This window comes from Pituophis catenifer, unplaced genomic scaffold (assembly GCF_029215685.1).
Source record: "Pituophis catenifer annectens isolate HBS135680 unplaced genomic scaffold, rPitCat1.0.hap2 SCAF_3, whole genome shotgun sequence".
Classification (NCBI taxonomy): Eukaryota; Metazoa; Chordata; class Lepidosauria; order Squamata; family Colubridae; genus Pituophis; species Pituophis catenifer.
The window spans coordinates 122,090,906-122,118,322 of NW_027256883.1; the positions used below are offsets into that span (position 1 = coordinate 122,090,906).

Consider the following 27,417-nt stretch of genomic DNA (forward strand, 5'->3'; position numbering starts at 1 on the left):
GGTCTTACCTGAGACGCACCTTCTCGTTGGGTGGAGACAGCAGCCAGGATGGGGTGTGCTCATCTGCTATGCTGATAGACTAAGCCAATCAAAGTTGCCAAGTCCCGCCCTTGTTGCCGGGCAGACCCAGCTTTTGGTGAAGGCAAGAAGAGAGGCTCGGCGTGTGGGACACTAGCTTAAAGAAGGAAACACAAGAGATAGAGGACAGACTGGAGAAGGGAGGGTCTGGCTGCTGTCTCCACCCAACGAGAAGGTGCGTCTCAGGTAAGACCAACGCCCCTTCTCCATTGTGAGGATGGGACATACCAAAGATACAAGTCCCTAAGAAGGGGTGGGACCAGTCTGGTCCGAAGCAATCCCCCCTTCAACCACCCGCTGTAATACCCTACGATCAAAGGCGGCATCCGCCGAGGCGAATTTGTCCAGTTTATAGCGTTGGATAAACGGGGATGGCGAAGTCCACGTAGCCGCTCTGCAGATCTCCAGCAAGGATGCCTGGGCCGCCCAGGCAGCCGATGTCGCCGCACTACGGGTAGAATGAGCCGTTAGACGAGGAGGCCGTGGAAGAGCGCGAAGTTCATAGGCCTTGGCTATCGTTTGGCGAATCCAGTGACCGATGGTAGAGGCCGACACCTTATTGCCCAAGGAACATAGCAAGAAAGACACAAAGAGTGATTCTGTTTTGCGGATAGTCGCTGTTCGCTAAATGTAAATCCGCAGAGCTCGACGGACATCCAGAGAATGCCACCGTCGTTCGAGCCGGTGAGACGGCTGAGGGCAAAAGTTAGGCAGCACCAGTTCCTGCATGCGGTGGAAGGTGGTATTTACCTTTGGCACAAAGGTGGGATCCAGACGGAGTACCACACGGTCCGCGTGGAATACACAGAGGTCCTCCCGTATGGAGAGGGCAGCTACCTCTGAGATGCGTTGAGCTGAGGTGATCATCACCAGGAACGCAACTTTGCACGTTAGAAGCCGAAGGCTCACTGTCCGTAAAGGTTCGAACGGGGTCTCCGTGAGCGAATTAAGGACTAGCGAGAGATCCCAAGTCGGGTATCTATGCAGGACTGGAGGGCAGAGATTTGTCGCACCTCGTAGGAAACGGCGAATTACTGGATGCTGAGACAGAGAGAACAACGATCCGAGTGTAAGAATAGACGAGATCGCTGCCACCTGCCGTCGCAGAGTGTTGGGTGAAAGGCCGCTAGCCAGACCGTCCTGCAGGAATACCAGGATGTTGAGGATCGATGCTCGAAGAGGTTGAACCCCCGTATGATCACACCAGGCACAAAAGGCCCGCCAGGTGGCCGAATAAATCCAGTTCGTCGAGGGCCTCCGCGACACTTGAATGGTGTCGATTACGTTGGCGGGTACGTTGACATCTGCGAACGATTGCCGCTCAACCGCCAAGCGGTCAGACGGAGCCACCGCAAGTCCGGATGCCTCACGGTCCCTTGTGTCAGTGCGTCTTCCAGTTGGGGCAACTGCCACGGGCGGCACGTTGAGAGACATGAGGTCGGCAAACCAAGGTCTGCGAGGCCAATACGGAGCCACGAGAATGATCTCCGCCTGTTCCATCAATAACTTGTGAAGCACCCGGGGAACGAGAGAGACCGGAGGAAAGGCATAGAGGAGTCCTGGAGGCCACGGGGAACAAAGAGCATCCACAGCCTCCGCATGAGGCGATGGGTACCGTGATAGGAAGCGTGGCAAGGTCTATCACCAGAATCCCGAAACGTGCCACGATCGATTGGAAGATGTGCGGGTGAAGACGCCATTCCGCATGATCCAGTCGCTGACGGCTTAGCCAGTCCGCCTGTAGATTGGTGGCACCGGAAATGTGTTCCGCCCGCAACGAGGTGAGGTTCATCTCCGACCAGACTCCCAGCCGCCATGCTTCTTCCATCAGGGACCGAGATCGAGTGCCCCCCTGGCGATTGACGTGAGCCTTCGCCGTAATATTGTCCGTGAGGACCAGGACGTGTGACTTGGATACAATGTGACGGAAGGCTCGCAGGGCCAGGTAGACTGCCCGTAGTTCTAGCCAGTTGATCGGACGACAGGATTCTACGTCGGTCCAGGTGCCCTGCGCCATCTGACCCCGACAATGGGCCCCCCAGCCGTGAAGGCTGGCGTCTGTTGTCACCACCACTCTCTGCGGGTCAAAGAAAAAACAACCCCGGGATAAGGCTGGCGACTGCCACCATGCTAAGGACCTGAGTACCTTTTTGGGGATAGGAGTGGGAGAACGGGAGGTGCCTCTGCCTGCCTTCTGCCAGGGTAAAAGGAACCACTGAAGTTCCCTTGAGTGGAGCTGGGCCCATGGGACGATAGAGATGGCTGAAATCATCTTCCCCAGGAGCTGGGACAGGACGAGGGGAGAGACAGACCTGGTACGTTTAACCTTAGCTACCAGCGAGCGTAAACTCTCCTGACGCTCACGCGATAGGTAGACCCTCCCCTCCACCGAATCTATCAGAGCCCCGAGATGGACCAAGCGAGTTGAGGGAATCAAATGGCTCTTCTCCACGTTAATGGAAAAGCCATGGGAAGCCAGAGTACGGATGGTAAGTTGCAGGTCACAGAAAGCCCCCTGATGAGAGGATGACAAAATTAGGATATCGTCCAAGTAGCATTGTAGACGAATAGACTTGGACCGGAGAGAAGCTGCCAAGGCAGCCAGTATCTTGGTAAAGGTACGAGGGGCCGACGAAAGACCAAAGGGTAAGGCCCGATATTGGTAATGTTGCCCTCCATAACAGAATCTAAGGAACCTCCTATGGGAAGGGAAAATGGGAATATGGAGATAGGCCTCGGTGAGGTCTATAGAAGAGAGGAGGTCGCCCCTCCTAACACCGTCGAGAATAGACTTTAGAGACTGCATTTTAAATTTACGGTATGCGACATACCGATTAAGACGCTTGAGGTCCAGAATGGGTCTCCACCCCCCCCCCGAAGACTTTGGTACAAGAAAAATGCGGGAATAAAACCCCGTGCCCTGTTCAATCTCGGGCACGGATTGGATAGCTCTGATTGAAAGGAGATGCTGAACCGCCGAATCCATAAGGGATCTCTTCTCGATGTCATGGGACAGCGGACAGCGCACAAAGAAATTCGGAGGAGGGGAAAGGAATTCAATGGCCAACCCAGATCTTAGGGTGGCCAGGACCCATTTATCGGAGGTGGACTCCTCCCAAACAGGGGTGAAAAGGGCCAATCTGCCCCCTATGGGAGGATCCGGGATGCAGTTAACAACGGCGTCTGGGGAAACGACCTCCTCTCCCTCGAAAGGGCCATTTAGAGACAAAAGTCCTACCTCTAGGAGCTCTGTCCTGAGTCCCCCGTTGTCTGGGTTGAAAATACCCATGAGGTCTGGAAGATGAAGAGGCAAAACTGGCACCCTCATAAGACCGAGATTGGGGCCTGGACGGGTAAGGATGGAACCTAGGTTCCCCCCTGCGGAAGACAACCGGAAGAACCTTTTTCTTATCCTTCGTTTCAATGAGGAAGGATTCTAAGGAATCCCCAAACAACTTGGAGCCGCCAAAGGGAACCGAAGCCAATCGCCATTTGTGTCTGGCATCGGCTTGCCAATGGCGGAGCCAGACCAACCGACGCGCAGAAACAGAAGAGGCAAGGGATTTAGCTGCAAAGCGAGCGGCATTGAGGGTGGCATCCGCTGAGAATTGAGTGGCGGCTATGATCTTGTTTAGTTCCAGCCGAACGCGTACATCCTCTGTAGCCAAAGTGTCCTGGAGCTGGCGAAGCCATAGGAGGGTAGTGCGGTTAAAAAAGGAGGTGGTTGATGCCGACCGGATGGCCCAAGCGGCGCCCTGGTGAGCCCGTTGTAAAACCTGGTCAGCTCGTCGTTCTTCAGGACAAAGGCCCTCGGCGGAACTCCCGGAACTGCCGCCTGAGGTAAGAGAGCGGCCACGGGCGCGTCGACTGCTGGCACCTGGAGAATAGAGTCCAGATCCGAAGCCACAGAAAGATTCCGTTTGTCCATTGAAGTAGGAGCCGGGGCCGCTCCAGGTGAAGACCACTGCTTTCGAATCACATCGAGGAACAGAGGTGGGGTCGGAATGGTGTCCACCGGTCGTGACGGTTCAGCAAACAGAGGGTTCAGAGCCCCCTTGGACACAGATGAAGTAGCTGGAGATGGTTTAGGCATATCCAGTTGGGCAGTAGCAATAGCCTTGTGCAGGAGGGATTTAAACAAGGTTTGAGGAAATAAACCTGAAAAAGCGGGTTGATCCGGGGGAAGATCTTCATCTTCCGACAACTCCATATCCAGACACGCATCGTCCGCCACAGAAGAGGAGCAGCTCGCAATAGAGGCTACCGGGAAGTCCGGGGCCTCGATTGACAGGACATCATCCGGATGTACTTCCACTCCCGAAAGGGTTGCCGCAGAACGGATGGAATCTGCCCTGTTGGAGGGGAGGAAGTGGGAAGCCAACGATTGCTGCACCGCAGCCGTAATCATTTGCTGAATCTGGTCAGGCAAAGGAAACTCGCGTTGCTGAGTTCCGTCAGATCTCTGATCAGGTGGTGAAGTTTGAACCACCGGATCAAGGGCGGCTTGTCCTGACAGGGAAGTAGATGAAGGAAGAGGTGCAGGAGCAACCTCCGAGCCCCACAGAGATTCCGGTTGAATGACCGCTGGGCAATCCTGCAGAGAGACTTGGTCTGATTGAGCCCTCGTGCCTGATGAGATAACCCCCCGGGGGGAAACAGGGGTCGCTTCCTTGGTGGAGGACTGATGCGTGCTCGCTTTAGCGCAAAGCTTTTTGAGGACCTTGTCCCGGCGAGCTTCAGCACGGGAGGTCGTGAGATGGGAGGGTTTGTGACGCGAGCGAGGAGCGTCAGAGCCAACAGATCGAGAAGGGAGGACCGCAGAGTGGTCCTTTCTGGCTTGCAAGTCCCCCCTATCATGGGGGCTCTCAGAGCGACCCGCCCTCCGGCCATGTTTTCACTTCTGCAAGGCTTTGGGCATCTTAAATCAAGTACTATGCCTCGCCCAATATGTAGCCGGGGTAATTAGAGATAATGTGTCAGAAAGCAGGCCAAGACCTGGAGGCCCGACAACTGAGAATTCCTGAGGCAGAGGGCACAGACAGAGAGCCTCAATCAATGGGAGCGCAGGAAAAAAACTCCACTGAGTAAGGGGATGCCCAGGCCCACACCAATAGGGGATAGTCGTCTAGCTCACCCTTAGGAATTGCGCAGGGAAGGGAGTGCGAATCTCCACGTAAACTAACTTCCCGTTTCGGGAGATCGTGCACTGTTGCCAATGGGGGCGCGAGACCCCTCTGTAAACTGTCAAAAAACAGCGGACAGGCAATCAAACAAAAAAACGTTTCTACAACGCAGCCACGGCAACCAAAAGGGCCTCTTGCAATTGAAAATTTGCGCCGAAAATAGCAGTGGTCTGCGTGAAAACTCCCCCTGAGCGCCTTTCGATCTGAGACACAGGCGCTCAAGCCGGCACTATCGGGGGCGCGAAGCTCCGCTTGTTAGCCCTAAACTGCTGAGAGGTTTGAAAGCGGAAAGGAGAACGTTGCTATGAGGAAGGCAGCCGTTGATCAAGGCGCGCAAAATGGCCGCAGGAAACAAACGCACTGTCGGGGGCGCGAAGCTCCGCTCGTCGGGCCTAAACCGCTGAGGGATTTGAAGGCAGAAAAGGAGGACGGCGCAATGAGGCAAGGCAGCCGTTGATCAAGGCGCGCAAAAACGGCCGCAGGAAACAAACGCAGGGGGGCGCGAAGCTCCGCAAAGGGCCAAACAGCAAAAAAAAGGCCGAAGAAAAGCTCGAAGCCTCCTCTACGGGGGCGCGAAGCCTCACAAAGGGCTAAACCGCTAAAAGGGGCCGAATTAAGGCTCGAGGCCTCTCCCACGGGGGCGTGAAGCTCCACTAACCCTAAAAGAACGCAGCGGTTAAGCGCTAAACAATAAAGCAAGGAAAAACCCTTAAACAACAACTAATAAGAAAGAGAGATTCCCCAGATAACCAGGCAGGGCGGTTACTGGGGCTTCCAAGTCTTACAGTTTAAATCGAAATCCAAGCGCAGTCCAGAAGCAGTCCAAAGTCAACCAATAATATCAATCAGAATCAGAAAGTTATTCAGAGGAAGGTAGAATAGTAGAAATTTTGCTAGAGGAACAGTCCCACACGCCTGTCTTCGCTGACAGACTGAGCCAAAAGCTGGGTCTGCCCGGCAACAAGGGCAGGACTTGGCAACTTTGATTGGCTCAGTCTATCAGCATAGCAGATGAGCACACCCCATCCTGGCTGCTGTCTCCACCCACAATGGAGAACACAGTATCTAAATAGCTAATACCGTTATTATAAATGCATAATATTTTATGTCATGGAGGATTTTATATGCTAAAATATATTATTATCAATAATGACTAAAACATGCGCATATATGTATATATAGAGAAATGCAAATTAAAGTATGCATTTCTTTTTGGCAAACTAATGAGAAGACTCGCTGAAATGAATTTAAATATGTACTTAATGCAATCAATCAATCATCAATGTTCCTCTCCATGCATCCTTAATCAAGGTAATATTCAACTTAAAATAGGAACAGGTGGCTCTCTTTTGTCATCTATTATCAAAAAGCTGCTTTAGCTTGTAAGCAACATAGACTGAAAATAAGCTAGAACTCATCATCAAAGCAAAACAAATATCAGTATTTGTGGCAGCAAGAAACTCCAACCGAGACAAGCAAAAGTCCCACTGGTGTATATCGGATCCTGCCTTTAACTGGTCATTGCAACTAACAAGGGTGAGAAATTCTCTGATATATTATTCATCTTTTTTTTTTCCTCTTTGCATTATTCAGTGATTGCTTCCTACTCTGGCAGAGTACCATCTGGCAGTGGCAAATGATGAAAGTTAATGGCACTGGAAGTTTTAATAACATGTGCAATGAACAATTAGATAGTGTTTTCAACATGTTTTAGAATCAGAGTTTTAATATCTTCATTACTGTGCAGTTACAGTACACTATGAGGCTGCCTCTATCATAACCATAAATTCCTGTTAAAAAAGAGGGCTGTTATTTGAAAGTCACCAATACTCTTTACTTTAGTTAAAGTGATAGATAATTTAAAATTTGTAAATTAAACATTCTATGACGGCTGATACAACTGATACCCTCCAATAGGAGTTAAAATCCTTTCCACTGTAACCCTAACCCTAATCCCAACTACCCACCATTTTGTGTGCTTTGACTGGGAAACCTAGTGAATACTCTCACTCCATATGTTCCATTGCTCATTTATCCTTGTAATCAACCCTATGAAACTGATTATGTTGGGAAGTAACGTAAATGAGCTTCATGGCTGTGAAAATCCTGCCTAATTCTTATAGGTAGACCTCACATGAACCTGCACATTGCTCCTGAAGAAACTGAAAAGATTCAAAGATGAATGAAGGGGTCATTAGATTTAATGCCATTTCAATGTAATGAAGCTATACCAACAATATGTTTCAGACATTTGGAGGCCAATACAGTGAAATAATTTAAGTAAATATCATCCCTTTTTCTTCTTATTTACCATAATCCAATAATCAAATAATCTCACATTATTTTATCCTTCTAGTTCCAGAAGCTTATTTGGACACAACTTCCTCTTTTTCATTTTATATTATTCATATTCTAGATAAGGGGTGTCTTTTATATAGATATTGTAAAATCTATATAAATCTATATTGCATCTATCACTTTGAAGCCAGTACCTGCCACTTCAGACACTTTCGGCTTTCTCCTCGGATGAAGTCATGGAAATGAAAATACCCACATAAAACTCAAGCTAATGTGTCTTGTCCTCCATCACTAGGCCAAAGAACAACTTGCCTATGGGGCAGAATCTAGAAAATGTTTTGTTTTTTTTAATTTGATTTATATGCCGCCCTTCTCCAGAGACTCAGGGCGGCTTACAATGCATTAAGCAATAGCCTTCATACTTTTGTATATTTATACAAAGTCAGCTTATTGCCCCCACAAACTGGATCCTCATTTAACCTACCTTAGAAAGGATGGAAGGCTGAGTCAACCTTGAGCCTGGTAAGATTCGAACCTGCAGTAATTGCAGGCAGCTGTGTTAATAACAGGGTGCTTTAGACCACTGTACTACCAAGGCCCTAATTGATCATTGTTACCTTTATTATCTTGCACAATTAGATAATAAATCTAATTATTATTCATCAAATATGCAGAGGAATATTCTCTCTCTCCTTCTGGGATGGTCTACAACAGGAGTGTCAAACCTGCAGCCTCTGGGCTGGATGTGTCATGCGCTGGCCACGCCCATCCCTGTTTTAGCAAAGGGGGGAAAGTCGCAATATGTCATGTGACGACACAAATTTGATACCCTGGTCTACAACCTATACATTTTTGTATCACAAGCTACATTATGACCATCTTAAGCAGAACATGTCATTCAGGATTTTGTTCCAGAAGTATTTCTAAAATGAATGTTAATCTATCAAACATATGGAATCCACTGTTAAGTTGTAAACAGATTGTGTCAATGATTATTGTGTGTTAAGTTTTGCATCTCTCTGCCCATGTATGGTACAGAAATCTGCATCACTGTTAAATATAAATTTCACTTATTTTTGCTTCCTAACTTAAGAGACCTTAAAAACTATTCCTTTATTTTACTTTCACATTTTTCTCTGTCTTCCTAAAGCCCAGAAAACTAATATTGTCAAATTAATATTACAAAACAACAACAGTCATTCTGAATGGTAGTTTACTGAGAATTAGATAAAATTAAGAACTATACTGTATGGGATTATCTTCATTACAGATATTTAGGATAGAATCCAAACAATAATATTTTCACAAGCTTCTCAAAAGTTTATAAATTGTTACCTTAAAATTCTGGATTAGTTACCAAGTACAATTAAGGAACAACTTCCATATCTTTGTGAAAAAAAAGCTTTGGGGAAAGCCTGAAGGCATTCAATGAAAATTCAACTGTAATATACTATATTTGAATATTATGTAAGACTTTAACATACACACAATTCTTGCTTTAAGGAAGATATAAAGTCATCTGAAAATCTTTCCTGAAAATTAATATGCTAATATATTTTATGGAAATAAAAGTAAAAGACAATCTTTTGTCAATTAAGCTTGACCAACAGTCACCTACTCTCAGAAAGACCCAAGGGAAACAAACACAATGGGTTTTAGTCAGGTCTGATGATAATTCCATATATTTCCAATTCACTTACAGTTTTGTTGCCTGTGGAGATTCTCAATCATTCAGGTCATGGTTGTCCCAAAGATGCTTTTCAAAAGGCAACCGGACTTTGTTTTTTTTTTTCCCCTTGAAAATGTTTTACTTCTCATCCAAGAATTTTCTTCAGTTCTGACTCAAGGTTCTCATCCAAGAAGCTTCTTAGATGAGAAGCAGAACAGTTTTAAGAGAAAAAAAACAAAGAAGTCCTGTTGCCTTTTGAAAAGCGTATTTGGGTCAGTTATGTTGCTTTTTATTAAAATATCAGAATTAATAATTACATGAATTCAAAAAGGAAACTAAACAGACTATCCCAGATCAATAAATGCAAATCCTTAAGCATTTCCTATTGAAGTTTATCAATCACTTAAGCAATTTCCCATTGAAGTTTATACTTCCACAGCTATTTCCCTGTACAAAGTTAAGGTTGAGGAAGCCAATTTGGATGGTACTCTCTAAAGCAGTGGTCCCCAACCTTTTTATCACCGCGGCCCGCTGAGCGCGCGCAGGGGTGGGGGCACGGCCCAGGAGCTTTTGCGCACGGCCCATTGCGCACGGCCCAGGAGCTTTTGCGCACGGCCCAGGAGCCTTTGCGCTGCAGCGTTTATGTCCCCCGGCCGCTGCGCGGCCCGGTGCCAGGTACTCCACGGCCCGGCACCGGTCCGCGGACCGGGGGTTGGGGACCACTGCTCTAAAGGACTTATAGAGTTCACAGCTTTCCAAAGATGTTCTCAAGACATTTTTTATTCTAAACTCTTTTTGACATACATTTGTTTTTACTTCATGAAATGACCTGGGCAACTGAAATAATTGTTCCCCTGTGTCCTCTTCTCTTAAGTGAGCTCTGAGGAGCAGTTTAATGAATGGAGTAGGAAAATGAGAACAGCAAGTACTGGAAGAATTGCAGTGAATCAAACCAACTCTAATGAAAACTCAGGACTCAGTTCTCAATACCTATGCTATCAACAATAAACAGTTGTTTCCTAACATTTCTGTTGGCTCACGATGTTGTCTAGCAGAGATTTCTCAGGTCCAGTTTGTAGTAAACTCACCTGTCTGCCACAATTAAGACACTAATTCACTTATTTGCATAAGCAATTTGAGGAAAGAGCAATTCCTGTTTCTGCTTGACTTGCGATTCCACACCCATATCAAGTTAATCTATAGAAGCCTCCAGAACATGTTTTGCTTTCTGCTGTTGCATGCCTTGATATATGGAACTGCAATTGATTACACATGTATTCAATTTTCACTCTGGCTATTGTTTACCATGTTGGAAGAAATATCCTTCTGGGTTCAGCTCCAAGTGGGGAAAAAGACACTGGAAACATGGAGACTGCTTGGAAAGATGGTTTAATGGTGGACAGGATCACATGGTTTGAGTTCCTGAACAGAAAAGGGGCGGAATACAGCGAGTCCATGGGTGTTTATGCTCTCCCTGGCTTTGAACTTCCTGGAGCCCAGAAAGAGTCTCCTGATTGGTTGTCAGACTCCCAGGGGGTGGAGGTCTTAGCTAGCCTTGCTGGCTGATATAATCTTCCCAGGTGCCATGTGGTGAGTTTCTGCTGCTAGATGGGCCCTATTGTGTTAGTTTCTGTGCTAGATGGGCCCTATTGTGTTGCAGATGAGTTTCAAAGATTGAAAGATTGAGTTTCTGCCACTTGCCCATTGACAAAGGTGTGGGGTGGAGGAGGCAGGAAGCTGCTTTGTCTTTAAAACATGTTTCTCCATTTCTCATCCAGGGAAATATAATATTCTGCCTTTTTAATATTTCCTAAAATATTTCATTCTTCCAGGAAAGGGGTAGGTGCTAACTTCCTACAACCATGTATAGACAGATACTGAAGGGAACACCTGTACCAGGACTGTCAAACTCCCGGGCCACAGGCCGGATGTGTCATACGCTAGCCACACACACACACCCAGTTTAGCAAAGAGGGAAAAGTCCCGATACATCACGTGACATCACAGTGACGACGTGATTTGACACCCGACCTACACTAAAAGAAAAGGGTTTTAATTATCATCAGCTAAGTATAGGCTGCTCACAGTGACAATTGCAGGCACAGTTTCGAAGATTCCATCCTTACACAGGACTAGCTTCAGTTTATTAGACTACTTTCTGTTTAAATCATTGTAATATGTTGTAGCTGAAGCTACTCCTTTGGGTAGATTTTGAATTCTATTGTCTATTATGCAGGCTTGTTTAATTTTGTGGCTATTTATTGCATTTGTATTTTAACTGCTTTATTCATTTTGTGTGATAAATAAGATTATATGTTTCAGTGGAAATATATAAATAGTGGCTTTAAAGATTATGTTTATAAAGGTTCAATTGCAAAATAGATCATGAATTACAACAAATTATCAAGCATAATGCACAAATTAGGGACTTATTCAAGAGCAACAGATCATAACCTAGTGGTAAATTATTCATTTTGCTTTTAAGCAAACACGATATAATGCTGAGGAATGCTAGTTAAAAGATATAAGATAATTAAGATGGAGGGGTGGGTATATTTTTGAGATAGCAGATAACCAGTGCTAGTTGTGATTATTGGCTTTGAGTTCTGACTCACTCATTCATATTTGCCTTTCTGTAGGAGTATTCATCTCTATTTATGCTGGGATCCCATCTTTCTTGGCAGCCCAAAAAGACAGCTGCCTTTTTCCTCTGTCACAGGGCTGGCACAATTTTAAGTTCCATTTTGAGAAATGTTTCACTGTAGACTAGATTGATTGCCTTGATCCACCCCAAATCCTTCCAAAATAGCTCAGCTCATTTTAGTTTGACTAAATATAGCTGGGGGCAGGGAAAAAGGACACAGCAATCCTTCATTCTTTTGTGTCTAATTTGTTCAGCACTTGAAATTTTAAAGTCAGCATGACCATATACTTGAAAACTAATTGTGAAAATTTTGAAACAGATCTAACTGATCTGTTTATATTTATATATCAAATATGTATGTTTTCCCGTATATGATATTGCTCAGAGCAACCAACATTTAAGACAAAAAAATATAAAATTACAAAAAAAAATGATAACATAATTCAGCATAAAACATATCCTGAAATCAACGAGACAAAAAAAAAAAGAGGAAACAGTATTAAGCATCACATTTTATTTGTTTTATATTTATCTTTTTTCAATATACATTATTTTACTTTTATTATTAGTTGTTTTTAATATTTGTTGAATTACAGGGTATCAGTGCTTAAAGTATATTTACATTTCAGGGAGGTTTCATTAAAGGTGAATCCTAACACTTATTATGTGACATTTAAAGGGCAGAAGAATGTACCTGGTCAAAATTTTGAGAATGGATTGGCTAAAGATTTAAGTAAACAAAATAAATGTATCAGTAAAAATTCCCTTGCAATCAAGGAAATTATTCACATAAGCATAGGTTTGCAAATGAATCAACAATAAAATGTACTGCTTAATCTATACAAGTGAAAAAAATTGACTGATGAATGCTATTTATTTTTTTACTGTAAACAAACCATATCCTCATTATTCAACATATATTACAATTAAAAGTTACTGAACAGAAAAGTATAAGCATGCAACATACTATTAAAGGATTAAATTCAGTCCACGTGGTTACCCTGCATAGTGAATCATAATTGTAGATTTTTAAAAAAAGAGTTGCTTTATGTTTTGTACTGGACACCCAGCAAGTATTTATACTGAGAAGTGACAAAAAGTCCAAGCGTAGCATCATGTACATGTACTCCATGTAGAAACATGTTTCCTCTTGATGCATTTCCTCTTGATGCAAGAAAAGTTTCTGTTTACCAGATTAACAGCATCCTTTCTCTTACTTTCTTCCTTATATAAACTTGCCATCTATCCAGCATGTATACTCATACAATATTCACCATCAACCTTCATCAGAAAAAAAGTGACATTTGTTATTTAGTCTAATCAACCTTCATTTCCTTCTAATTAGCTAAAAATTTCCATTTGCTGCCATTATAATTTTATTCAGCAATGTTATTGTCATGAAAAAGGAAAAAGTGATAATTATAGCTTACAGCCTGTTTCTGTTTTATAAAAGATAAATTGATTGAGATTCCCAACTTGATTTTTTATCAATTGACATAACTTTTCTTTAAAAAAAATGGAAAACTAGCAGATACTGTAATCATATAAAAATGAAGCCACAGAAATCAAGAAAACCTGATCATTAAAAGGAGTATTTATTTATTTATTTATTTATTTATTTATTTATTTATTTATTTATTTATTTATTTATTTATTTTTCCATTTCACAAAATACCCAACTGTAGGCATATGTATATGCAGTCTTCTGGAGTGTGTAATTTATAGGTCTCAGTTGGCTGATCTATTAATCCTAAACAATGTACATTAATTCACTCTTCGGGACAAATTAATTCTGAACGATAAGACCATCAACATACTTTTTTTTCATTTTCTAGAACATCAAAGTTCACATAAACTGATAATAAGCTATCAGAGTATTCTCAAGAGATTTAAATGAAAGAGTATTAGATTTATGAAAAACCAACCAAAGGTTTTAAAACTTGAACAACATTCCTAAAATATTGTCTTAGTTTGAATAGTTTCTTAAATATTAGCAAGCATTTTGTAATTTTTTTTTACTAAAAAATTCAGTAAACAGTTTCTTGGTTGAGCAGATGTCAATCAAGTTTTATATTAATGCAATTTTGCAAGAAAGGTAAAGAAAAATGAAAGAAAATATGATCAAAATATATAATAGAGGAATTAAATGATCTTGCCTAGACAGATTTCAAAATAGAAAAAGAAATCCATATATACAATCTCAAGTTTCAAAGTCCTGGTAACATAAAACACTGCAGCCAACCAGTTCTTTTCTCTATGTCTTCACACCTGCATCAACACCTATAATCAGAGGTGGTATTCAGCAGGTTCTGACCAGTTCTGGAGAACTGGTAGCGGAAATTTTGAGTAATTCGGAGAACTGGTAAATGCCACCTCTGACTGGCCCCGCCCCCATCTATTCTCTGCCTCCCGGGTCCCAGCTGATTGGGAGGAAATGGGGATTTTGCAGTAACCTTCCCCTGGAGTGGGAAGGGAATGGAGATTTTACAGAATCCTTCCTCTGCCACACCCACCAAGCCACATCCACAGAACTGGTAGTAAAAAATTTTGAATCCCACCACTGACTATAATCAATGAATACCATGCTTAAATTTAACTACAATATGCGGTAGACATCTATACCTAATTTACCAACTCTAGTTAAAAGGTGAGTTTGTTCAAGTTAAGTATAGATCTAGTCACAATACTTGTGTAGATTATCTCCACCCAGTTCACAATATACTAAGCAAGAAGTTTCTAATTTGCAACAAGTAACTGCCCAGTTTAGCAAGAAGCTGATCTAGGAAAATGGAAGCACTGTCATTCATCAGAAGTGATAAGTTTTGAGAAACTGCTAACTCCGTGGATCGGTTTGACTAATAAGCCACCAATTGCATGCTAATTAGCAAAGTTTTTTCTATGCCAGCCAATAAAATAGTAAACTGGATACCTGCCACAGTCAGAGATAGACAAGCTCAGGGAAAATCTCTACAAGAAAAAAATCCCTTTTTATTAATATTTGAAGACAGCAACTATAAAAATAGTCACAGGCTTGGCACAGGTTGAGACCAGGTCTCCAACAAACCAGCAGGAAAATCATGGTTTAAAAAAACAAGAGATGCAGTGAGGTGGAATTCAGAATTCTAAGTACGGCATGACAAGTAAACTTGAGAAAACTAAGACTTTTAAAAGTTGCTTTTATAGTCAGGGAGGGAGATCATTAAATAAACTAAGCCAAGCTCTATTAAAATATAGTTTACTCATCTGCTGGCCTACTTTTTTGGCCAATCAGTCTAACTTATCAAAGTGCCGGTACAGAGATGTGGGAGCTTGTTGGATCTACCCTTGCCACAGTGGAGTCATTGGCATCATATTGCTAGAATCACCTTCTCCAGGTCTCTCATCCCGATACCCATAACTCTATTTCCTTCTCCTCCTCTTCCTCCTGGTCCAACAAGGCCATAGCAGAATTGTAAAATTGTATTACCAGTAATCATTTTCAACCATTATTTTATATTCCTAACCTCTCAAAACAGAAGCATTTTTGTTGGGTGATAAAAGCCTGTTCAGGTAGTCCCTATACAAATATGCTTGTTGTGAATGTTACGTATAATTTAGCGGATTTTCTGTTTTGTTTGGTCCCAATGAAATTACTATTTTATTCATGAAGGGGGGTTGCATAGATTCATCTGTCATTTTCATATGTCACAGTACTGTAAAGTTGGAGAGCCTCTGGACTATGGTTGTTTAACTACAGTTACATTAACAGTGTTGCAGTGGTTAGAGTACAGTACTGCAGGCTACTTCTGCTGACTGCCGGTTGCCTGCAATTTGGCAGTTCAAATCTCACCAGGTTCAAGGTTGACTCAGCCTTCCATCCTTCGAAATGGGTAAAACGAGGACCCAAATTGTTGGGGGCAATATGCTGGCTCTACAGCTTAGAGAGGGCTGTAAAACAGTATATAAGTCTAAGTGCTTTTGCTATTGCTATTCTGGCATCTCTTATGATAATGTTTAAATTAATAGGTCAAAATCTTTTGTTCACACTATACATTAAGCATCAAAATCTTGTTCACATCAAGCTGTGGTACATCAGCCTATTCCTTGATCTCTCACCCTTTGTTAAGTTAAAGCCCACCAGCTGCACTTATAAAATTTTTCTTCTCTTTTCTTCCTCATACATCCTCTTCCTTCCTTTTCAAAGGAAGCTATAACTTGCTTTAATCTAGATTAAAGTTAATATCAACCCTACTTAGCTCCAAACCATTCTTTAAAGCCGTGGTTACTGTGTTTAAACTTTTGTTGAATATAGGAGTGGGCTTGTGTCCTGGCACTCAGAAACCCCCAAAATCACAATACAAATTTGGAGGCAAAATCACTTATTTTCTGGTCTACCCATTTATTTTGGCAGGCACTGGTCTACTCATGTATTTTTGCAGGCACTGGTCTACCCATTTATTTTGCAGGCACCGGTCTACTCATGTATTTTTGCAGGCACCGGTCTACCACCAAACTGCCTTTTACCACTGATCAGTTGTAGGGCGGCCCTTTGAAGACCCGCGGCAAGAGTTTAAACAGTTTTTTTCCTTATAGCCCATCATCTGGGACTCAGGAGGCAGCAATAGATTGGGGGTGGGGCCAAATAAAAGGTAAGAATAACGCGGGGGGAGGGGAGCAACCAGAACCAGTTCGGTGATGTCATATTGTCACTGCTACCGGCTCGGCAGAACTGGGAGGAACTCACCACTGGTAAAGGGGAATTTAAACTTTCTATGAAGCACCCCCTCATTCTTGGGTCAGGAAATAGTATTTCTGCATCAAGTCAGTAGTGTGAAGGGGAAAAGAAAGGGTTAAAAAGAAAAAAATGAAATAAAATTTCTATTTGAGCGGTGGAACAAAGTATTGTACTATTAATTGTATCTAAGACACCCTCAGTATAACATCTGCAGTACAGTAGGCTATTCCCTTTGTCTTCAAATAAAGAACTGAAGAGAAACAGGTAGAACAAAACACTGATTGTCAGATCCCTGAATTCCCCAGGTGTTCACAAATCCCAGTAGATGTAATATGTACCCATTTCATGCAGCTATCAGGCTCTAATTATTGGGAGGAATTTCTGTTACCCACATGCTTAAATAAGAATAAAGCACTTACTTGATCTTTGGTTTTTGATGAAAAATAGTTTTAGTCTCTCTTTAAAGGTATTGTCGTTCATGTAGAATTCAATCTGTACTCTAAAACATAACCAGACAAAATGATTAGTCATCAGTCTAATTAAAACAGATTGCAACATATAAAAATTGCCTCCATGTCTTTTTGCATTTAATTATTTATGCAGTAATCATTGCTTTTTTGTTCTGCCTTCCAAGCTCAAGACAACTTACATGGGGTTTTCTTCTAATGTACCCACACATACAGTATTACCCCCACATGACATAGGTTACAAGTGACTAGGCCAAGTCAGCCAATGAGCTCCATGGCTGAGAGTACAAAGTTGTGCAACCTGAGTCCCAAGAGCCACAATTAAACAAGAACACCTTGCAGGTATGTTTCAGACTTCTCAAAAGTTATTGCAGGACTGTAGGTGATAGAAAAAGAAATTACTGGTGCACAGCAGTGGTAGTTAAGGCATCAAGTTAGAAATAAGGAAACTGTGAGTTCTAGGGCTGTTTTAGGCACAAAGCCAGCTGGGTAATCTTGGGCCAATCTATCTCTCTAAACAAATACTGTAGTTTTCGACTTTCAAACACAATTGGGACCAGAATTTCCATTATTAAGCAAGGCGGTTGTTAAGTGAGTTGTATCTGAATTAACAACCATTTTTTGCCATGGTTCTTAAGTGAATCACTTCAGTTATTAAGTGAATCATGAGGTCATTAAGCAAATCCAGCTTCCCCCATTGACTTTGCTCATTGGAAGCTGGCTGGGAAGGTTGCAAAACGTGATTACATGAGCCTAGGATCTGCAATCATTGTAAATACACACCAGCCATCAAGCACCCAAATTTTAACCACGTGACCGTGGGGTTGCTACAACGGTCATAAGTGTGAGCACCAATCGTAAGTCACGTTTTTCCATGCCGTTGTAACTTCTAACAGTCACAAAACAAATAGTTGTAACTCAAGGACTAGCTGTACTGTATATCTTAGACTAAGCATGATTATAAAGTAATTTTTTAAATCCTCTTTGTTTGATGTCATGTCACCTTCACTACCAAGGACTTAACATTTTAAGGGAAATGTTAAACAAATGAATAAAAGCATACAAGTACACAGATTTAGGCAATTTCATTTCAAAGAGAAGTAGTACTTTGTTTTATTCACAGGGTTTTGAACTACATACCTGTATTTTCAGGAACAAAAATTATAGCATTCATGTGACATAAAAGAATAGGACCTTGCCAGTAAGAGAAGATATTCAGTGCTAATTAAGAGAGCTCAGTGTAGGAGCTAATCTTTGTTTTATGAACTCCCATGATGAGAGTGCTGATTGCCTAATACTGCCCCCCCACACACACTTTTTTTTTTTTTGCTACTTCCCATCCCCTAGCAACCATAACTGCCAGGAACATTGGCATATCTCTGTGATGGCTTTTAACAACAACAACAAAAAAAAAGGATGTGAAAAGCAGCTCATTTAACGTTCTCCTATCCTTTTAGCATATATATGTTGAATTATTGGTTGCTCTACTACACTATTTGCTGTCTCTAAGTTCCAGAAAATGTTACATGAGGAATACAGAGTAAAAACAAAAAAGGGAGATTGATAGTGAGTAGTGAAATAAAGAGGATTCAGGCATCATTCTGGGCCATGGTTGCTTAATCACAGATCTGCTGAATAATCTATCAGTAGCTGGGCTCATATAGCGCACTAAACCAAATGTGCCTTAAGCCAAAATCACATTAAAGTGCAAGAATTGTCTTCCTTCCATTTCATGGAAAATCATGAAATGTTGGTTTGCCATTGTCTTCTTCCAGCATGCTTGCTACCCAGAGTAACCTTAGAGTCAGGTGGTATCTGGATCTAATCACATAAATAAATATTTTCTTTACTTCCCAAACTAGCATACAATCTTAAGATTTCCTGGTGGGGATCCAAGTATTAATCATATCCTAGTTTGCTTAGCTTTTTTTAGAACAACCAAGGACTCTAGACAATATTACTTAGTGCTACATAAGAATATAGGTAGGTCTGTGTAGGCTTTTCTTCAGCAATACCTACTGATCATTTTTCTATGTCAGCTACTGTACTGTATCTTCCTCGGATTTGTCAGGTGCCTCAAAACTCTATATTTTGGTTGGTTTCAACTAATAAGAATGAAACCTTTTAGTGTTTTTAAAAATGTATCGTTCTTGTATATTTACATTTGATTTCCTTTTTCTTCTTTCTTTCTACTGGTTTCTATTGTAACAATTACAATAAAGTCATTTGTATTTGAATATAGGCAGGTATGTACTGAGGCTTATATTGTATGTCATTCTAATCCATTGGGATTCTAAAAGCACAGTTGGATTTGAAATGGTGAGTTTACAATATCGTCCAATATTAAACCACCTTTAGGAAAGCATAAAGCAGGCTGCTCCTTCTTGCACGCCAGGTACTTATGCAGCCTAAACCGTACAGGAAGCTCATATAGTGTTTTCCTTCTCTATAGTAGCATGATTTTAGCTTTCAGAGGATTTATAACAAGATGACAACAGGTTTTTTTTTTTTTTTTTTAATGAAATCATGAAAGTAGCAGAGGAACAATTGTGGGGAGAATGGTACTGATTACTTTCCAAGTCCAGGAGCATGGTAAGAGCCAGGCTAAATTCCAAAATAACATTTTCCTAGATGGTATGAGGATGATGGACTAGAAGATCTCCAAGGTTCCTTCCAACCCTATTCTCGTTGATCCCGGCTCCAGTGGTCAGGATCGGGTAATGCCATGATCCAGTTATTGATTGAGTCTGCATAGCTGAGAAGCTCCTCCCCTTTGTCCTGCTTCCCAGCTTTCTGACTCAATCCGGTTGAGAAAGGCACGTTTGAGCCTTGCTCTGGCAAAAATTTCCCTTTTGCCTCCAGTTTATTTCTAGCTCCCAGACCTCTTGGTTGAGCTCCCAGCGCGAAGGGGTTCGCACCCGAGACCGCTGGAGGCCAAAAGAAAACTCTTTTGGCTGTGAGGCCTGCTGGTTCCCGGCTGGTTGAGCCTGGTCCTCACTTCTGCGTGGAGGGCTATTCCCTCTACCACTGCAGCCTTCGTGGCTGGAACCTCTTGCCTGGCCAGGCTGAGGTATCTCTGCCAGCTATCTGGGATCCGATAGCTGTAATACTGCTGCTGCTGGAAAAGCCTCAGACAACAACGAGCTTGCAGAGTGCTGGATTGACATCAGAGCCTTCCTTCGGCTCGTTTGGGACAGCGCAGCGGCGGAGCGGCTTGAATCCACAGCCCTTGCTCCGTGGGTGGATCAGATAGCCTGATCTTCTCCCAGGCTCCTGGAATTGCTTGTGAGTAAGGGGGGGGAGTTTGTTCCCCTTTTTAAACGTTTTTGTTTCTCCTGGGGCCAAATTAAGTTCCGGCAGCCATTTTAGAATTCCGGTGGCCATTTTGGAACAGCCTCATGGCATTAGAGGCCTAGCCAGAACTTCAGGCCTGCCTTAATTCTCTACCTTGCCCTTTATTACAGCACTATTGGAGGCCTATTCTTCTAATAAAAGGAATTACAGGCCCTTCAGATGGCTTCCCAAAGGCCTGCCAGGACATCCAAGCACCCCCCACAACAGGAGGAATTCAGCTCCTCTGACCCGGTGCCTGCTAAGAGAAGCAGGAAGACCCACCATACTTCCAGGGGGCCCAAGCCCTCCCAATCTGCAGCTATGTCAAAGGAAGAGCTCAAGCGCCACAAGGCTATTGAAAAGGCCATCCAGAAGGCCATTCAAGCAGCTTCCTTACAGGAGAATGTATCTCTTAGCCCCCATCCCTCTAGGGTGGTGACACCTTCAGCTAGCACTGTACCTCTTCCCACAGGCCCAGAACCTGCTGCTTCCCCTGCCCAGCCGCAGGGGGTAGATAACCCAGGGCAAGCTCTCTCCCCTGCCTTATCACCAGATAGGGACTCTCCCTTGCCTGAAGGGTTGAAGGAAGTTAACGCAGCCTTATTTGGGCCCCAACCTGAGGTTTCTTCTGCCCCTTCGCAGCCCCAGGGGATTCCTGTACAGGTTTCCACACCCTTGGCTCCCCCTGCCCCGGCCCCTGAGCCCCAAATAGCTCCAAACCTGGCTTCCTTTATCCGAGAGGCCATTAGGATGGGGGTTAGGGAAGAAATGCAGAGGACCTCTTCATGGGTGTCCAGCCATTCTTTTTCACAGGTGGATGTTGAGGGCTCTATTCTCTCTGTAGCAGAAGCAGCCCCTCAGGGTCCTGAGTCCCCTGCCCATGCAGAGTCCACTGATCATTCTGATAAGGAATCCATATCCGCCCCTGATCCTATGGATCAGGATTTGTCTGAGGACGAAGACTTAGGCCCTGACCAACCAGCATTTGTGGGGCTCTTTAAGCCCCAGCTCTTTCGTTCCCTACTCCACAAGGCCAAGGCCATTACTGGTTTGGGCTCTTCTCAGGCCTCTTCTGTCAACACGGGGGAGGGTCCTTCCTCATCTATACCCCTCTTTGAAGTACCTACCATTGAATCTGAAGAAATCCCGGGCCCCAAGATTTTTCGGGATGTTTTACAACGCCAATGGGCGGCTCCGGCGTCTGGCCCCAGTCCCAATGTCTTAGACAGACGTTTATATAATTTGGCTCCTGAATTATCTTCTCTCCTGCAGGTCCCTTCTGTGGACCAGCCTGTGGCAGAACTATCTGCCCCCACTAATTTGACAGGGCCACCTGAGGAAGGCCTACGCCCGGAAGATAGGCGCCTGGAACATTCCCTTGTTAGATCTCACCAGGCTACTGCCTGGTCGGTCAAGGCCTCCTTGGCCGCCTCCTTTTTTAACCGGGCCTCAATTTTGTGGCTCCGCCAACTCCAGGCCAGGCTCCCTGTCTCTGATTTAAGGGCCCAGCAGGACATAAGCAAAATCATTGCAGCCCTAGATTTTTCAGCGGATGCAACTTTAAATTCTTCCCGCTTCGCTGCTAAGGCCATTGGCTCTTCCATAGCTGCCCGGCGTCTACTCTGGCTTCGCCAATGGCAAGCCGACGCCAAATCTAAATGGCGTCTAGCATCTTCCCCCTTCGAAGGCCCTAAGCTCTTTGGAGCCCCTCTGGAGCCTCTCCTCATAGAGTCCAAGGACAAACGCCGTATTCTGCCCAGCTTGTCTCGGCGTTCCGACTTCAGGTCTCAATCCAATTTCCGTCCTTTCAGACCTTCAGACGGGGGTTTCTCTGGGAGCCGTCGCCAACGGTTCCCCCCACCTAGGCAATTTAGACCCCAGGACCGCCAAGGTCCTCCCCCTAGAGGTCAGTCCAGACGGCCCTTTCGAGGGAGCAGGGGGCGGGGGTTCCGTAGATCACGCTGACGGCTTGGCCCAGCTTCCCATTGGAGGCCGCCTGGCTTCCTTCGCCAGCCAGTGGGCAGCTACCTCGTCGGACACCTGGGTCAGGGAGACCATCAGCTCTGGCCTCTCTCTCGAATTCCTCTCCACCCCCCCAGAGAGATTTCTTCACTGTCCCGTCTCCCGGAACAGATCCTCCCGGCTCCTGGTGGCATCAGCCATTCGTCACTTGTTGGTCATCCGAGCCATCGAGCCGGTGCCCCAGGAGCAGCTCGGACAAGGCTTCTATTCACGCTTGTTCGTTATCCGGAAGTCTTCGGGGGGATGGCGAGCGATACTAGATCTCAAATCCCTGAACCGCCGGATAGTGTACCGGCGGTTCAAGATGCAGTCCCTCCAGACCATCTTGGAGGGCATCAGACTTGGAGACTACCTCTCGTCAATCGACCTGACGGAGGCATATCTCCATGTACCCATCCTCCCCGCCCACCGCAGGTTTCTCCGCTTCTGTTTCCTGAGCCAGCATTATCAGTACAGGGCTCTTCCATTCGGCCTCTCATCGGCCCCCAGGGTATTCACAAAATTGATGGCCGCCATCGCGGCCCTCCTCAGGTCCATCCCCATCCGGATGCAGTTCTACCTGGACGACCTTCTGGTCCAGTCGGTCTCGGAGAGTCAGGCCCTTCAAGATCTCTCAACGACTCTCAGAGTCCTGGAATCCCACGGATTCTCTATCAATCGGACCAAGAGCCATCTGGTCCCGGCCACGCGTCTCCAGCACCTGGGGGCGATCATCGACACGAGCCTATGCAAGGTCTACCTTTCCCAGGATCGCCTGGCCAGCCTGCGGTCTCTGGTCAGGGCAGTGAAGGCAGGGAGGGGCTCTTCCCTGGCTTCGCTCTCCCAACTCCTGGGAAAGATGGTCTCTTGCATCGGCATAGTTCCCTGGGCACGTCTACACTGCAGGGACCTGCAGTGGTTCCTCCTACCTTACCAGAAACGGGGGTTGGGGTCCTCCCTCCGGCGGGTCCATCTTCCTCCCAAGGTGCTCCAGTCCCTCGATTGGTGGTCCTCGGGAGCTCTTCTCCAGGGGCGGGAGTTCAGGGTTCCTCAGTGTCTTATACTGACTACAGACGCCAGCCTTCACGGCTGGGGGGCCCACCTATCCTCCTCCCTCGCCCAGGGTCGATGGACCCAGGCGGATTTAAAGCACAACATAAACTGGTTGGAACTCCGGGCCATCCACCTGGCCCTACGAGTCTTTGCCCCCGAGGTTCAGGACAAGCATGTCCTGGTCAGAACGGACAACGTGGCCGCCAAGGCCCACGTGAACCGCTTGGGAGGGACCCGCTCTCGGCATCTCATGGAGGAAGCCGAGAGACTGGGCTCCTGGGCAGAGTTGCACCTAAGGTCATTGAGGGCAACTCACATCTCGGGGGTGGAGAACTCTCAGGCGGATTGGTTGAGCAGGACCACGGTGGACCCCGGGGAGTGGGCCCTGGAACCTGCTCTCTTTCGGGAGATCACATCTCGCATGGGAGTTCCAGTCCTGGACCTCTTCGCCACACGGAGCAATCGACAGACCCAGAGGTTCTTCGCACGGTTTCCGGAACCAGGAGCGGAGGCCGTGGATGCTCTACACAGTGTCTGGCCTCCCGGCCTTCTATACGCCTTCCCTCCTCTCCCCATCGTGGCCAAGGTCATCAGGAAGATGTTACAAGAGAAGGCAGAGCTGCTGCTAATCGCCCCCCATTGGCCTCGCAGGCCTTGGTTCGCGGACCTGAAGGCTCTCTCGGTTCGGCCTCCCTGGCGCCTTCCCCCGGACAAAGTCATCCTTCGCCAGGGCTCACTTCTTCATCCGGACGCCGCATGGCTGCAGCTAACCGCCTGGCGATTGAGCGGCGTCTGCTGAGCTCCCGGCGTCTTCCTCCCAGAGTCGTCGCCACCATCCAGGCAGCCCGTAGACCCTCGACTACTCGCATATACGACTCCACCTGGAGGACCTTTTCATCTTGGTGCGACAGCCACTCCATCATTTCTACGGCAGCCTCTACGGAGCAGGTGCTCATCTATCTGCAGGATCGTCTTGACTCAGGTTTGGCACCCAACACACTCCGCAGGCAAGTAGCCGCTCTCTCCTCTATCCTTTGCTGTGGCTCCCGGACCTCCCTATCCTCCCGCCCTCTAGTTAGGCAGTTCCTCAGGGGGGCCTCCAACATTCGCCCGGCCCCTCTTCATAGATATCCTACCTGGGATCTTCCCCGGGTCCTAGAGGCTCTTACCAGAGCTCCATTTGAGCCCCTAAGGGAAGTTGGGCTTCGTTTTCTCTCTTATAAGGTAGCCTTCCTCCTGGCCATTACTTCGGCCAGGAGGATCTCCGATTTGGCGGCCCTTTCAGCTCGGGAGGACTTATGTATCTTTCACCCCGACAGGGTGGTCCTCAGATTGGACCCCACCTTTCTTCCCAAGATCAATTCTCCTTACCATAGGTCCTTGGAATTAGTGCTCCCTGACTTCTGCCCCAATCCCGTCCACGCCCGAGAAAGGGCGTGGCATACCCTGGACGTCAGGCGGGCCCTTCGCATCTACCTGCGACGGACCTCCTCCCTACGCCAGTCGGAATCTCTCCTGGTCTCATTTCAACCTTCTTCCCTCGGCAGGAAAGTTTCATCGGCCACTCTGGGCCGTTGGATTCGGGCTACCATCGCCAAGGCGTATGAAGTCCTCTCCCTTCCGGTGCCTCGGCACATTACAGCCCATTCCACACGTAGCGCTGCCACTTCAGCGGCGTGGGCCACCCAGGCATCCTTAGAGGAAGTCTGCAGGGCTGCCGCCTGGACTTCCCCCACTCCCTTCATCAGACACTATCGTCTCGATCGGTTCGCCTCGGCCGAGGCGGCCTTCGGACGTAGGGTGCTCCAACAGGTGCTCCGGGTTCCTTCCCCACCTGCTCGGGCTAGTCCCTCCCTATAGGGTTCTGCTTGGGCATGTCCCGATCCTGACCACTGGAGCCGGGATCAACGAGAATGGGCGTTGACTTACCTGAACGCTTCTTCTCGTTGTTCCGGCTACAGTGGTCAGCCCCTCCCTGTCTGGGCCCTCGTAGGTGGGAAGTTTTCTGTGGATCTGTCTCTTCCCTTGTTTTACAGCTCAAAGTGCCTGTCTGCGTCGTCGTCTTTCATCAGAAAGCTGGGAAGCAGGACAAAGGGGAGGATCTTCTCAGCTATGCAGACTCAATCAATAACTGGATCATGGCATTACCCGATCCTGACCACTGTAGCCGGAACAACGAGAAGAAGCGTTCAGGTAAGTCAACGCCCATTCTATGATTCCTTGATTCAAATAGCATTTAGTCTATTGATAGTAATTTTGTCAAGTGTAGGTTTTAATGCCTATACTTTTATAATTTTATATTAATGATTTAATGCAATTCATTATTATTTTGATTCAGGTGCATGGCAACCATTGTGCATTTACAATGGCCATAGCATTCCATGATCACTTAATCACTATTTGAAACCTTCCCAGCTGCCTTCAACAAGCAAAGTCAATGGAGAAGCTGGGAAGAGAACACAAGTTGTGGTCACATGATGTCTTCTTTAATATATATGATTTGTTTAATGATCACAACTGGGACTGCCGGAATTGTCATTGCTAAACAAGGTGGTCCTCTGATGTATTACTTAACAACAGCTTTGCTTAATGACGGAGCTGACAGTCCCAGTTAAGGTCATAAAAGGTGATTACCTGTATGAAAGTTGTGGGTGGAATTTGGAATACAGTACGTATGTTAAATAACTTACTCTGTAATCAGTACAGATTTTTCTCAAGTTGAAATGGATATTTTTCTATCTAATTCTCAACAGTGGTGATCTAATCAATTTAAGTATATTCTAATATCTCAGTATGGACCAGATGCTTTGGCTGTGTCTGAGAAACTTAAGCTGTTAATACACTTGATGGAATCAATATCTGAAATTAAAACCACATCCTTTTTATATTAAAAACTAAAAGAGAAAAAAAAGTTAAGGTTGACATTAAGAGCATTTGTGGTTCATGGATTAAAGAACTGGAACAGCCAATTAAAGAACACCACTAGCTGCAAATCTTTAAAATGCTAAGAATGAGTCAGTGAATTTGAAACTAAAACTGGTTCATGAAAAGATTGTATTTTAAGTTTATTGAACACTATGAAGGGGTTTGAAAGGATGGATGTCAGATTTTCTCTGTTAATACCGGTAATGTAAAAATTTTGAGGGGTCATTATGAACCACTACTATCTTTTTGGAATAATATTTTAATGTACATAAATGCATTTTGGGGATTTTTTTTCAGTGTTAAATACATTAATATTAAATTATTAATTATAATATTAATAATATTAATATTATTAAACTTGAAAACTGGTTATTTTTGAGAAGTTATAGTTGTATCAGTCTTGAGATATAGCTAAGAGGACTACTTTTGAGAAATTGGAAAAGTAGTAATACTCTTGATAATAAGAATTAGATTCAAGAGAAGCATGACTTTTTGAAAAAGCAATTTTATCTGTTAATCAAAAACTGACTAAAGATGTTTTTCTGCGACATAGGTTTTACGATATTTTGTAATGTATAATAATTATTAGTTTTCATTTGATGCATAATTAATATATGACATATATTAATAGCATATATTTGTGCTCTTTATTTTGTTGTTTTTCGTGTATTTCTTTCCTCTTTTTTTGTATTATTTTCTCTTTCTTTTAACAGGTTTCTGTTTAAACCTGTTAAAACAATTATAATTTTTTAAAAATACAAATGTAAATTGGGAAAAACTATACTATGAATATAAGTGAATTGGAACACTGTTTCAAGGAGAAGCATTTGCATGTTATCTGTTTATAAATAAGAGCTTTGATTTTACTTGAAACTATACAGAACAGCAACATGTAGCCATCATCATTCTCATAGCAGCAACATTCTGATCCATCCAAATTGCATCCACAAATCCAATATTTTTGTGTATCCAATTTATCTCACACTTAGCTATTCAAAAACTACAGAGCTGATCGTGTGAAGTTGGAGTGGAGCTTACTATATTCTGAATTC

General features: G+C 44.7%; 1 protein-coding gene across 3 annotated transcripts in view; it reads right to left on the bottom strand.

The window, feature by feature from the left end:
* The window catches only part of KCNT2 (potassium sodium-activated channel subfamily T member 2), a 239,178-nt gene that overhangs the window by 138,408 nt on the left and 73,353 nt on the right, over positions 1 to 27,417 (bottom strand). For all 3 annotated transcript variants that reach the window (XM_070939305.1, XM_070939304.1, XM_070939303.1), the window contains exon 2: positions 17,006 to 17,085. In XM_070939305.1, the coding sequence (XP_070795406.1) occupies positions 17,006 to 17,085 (80 nt within the window). The remainder of the gene's footprint in view (positions 1 to 17,005; positions 17,086 to 27,417) is intronic.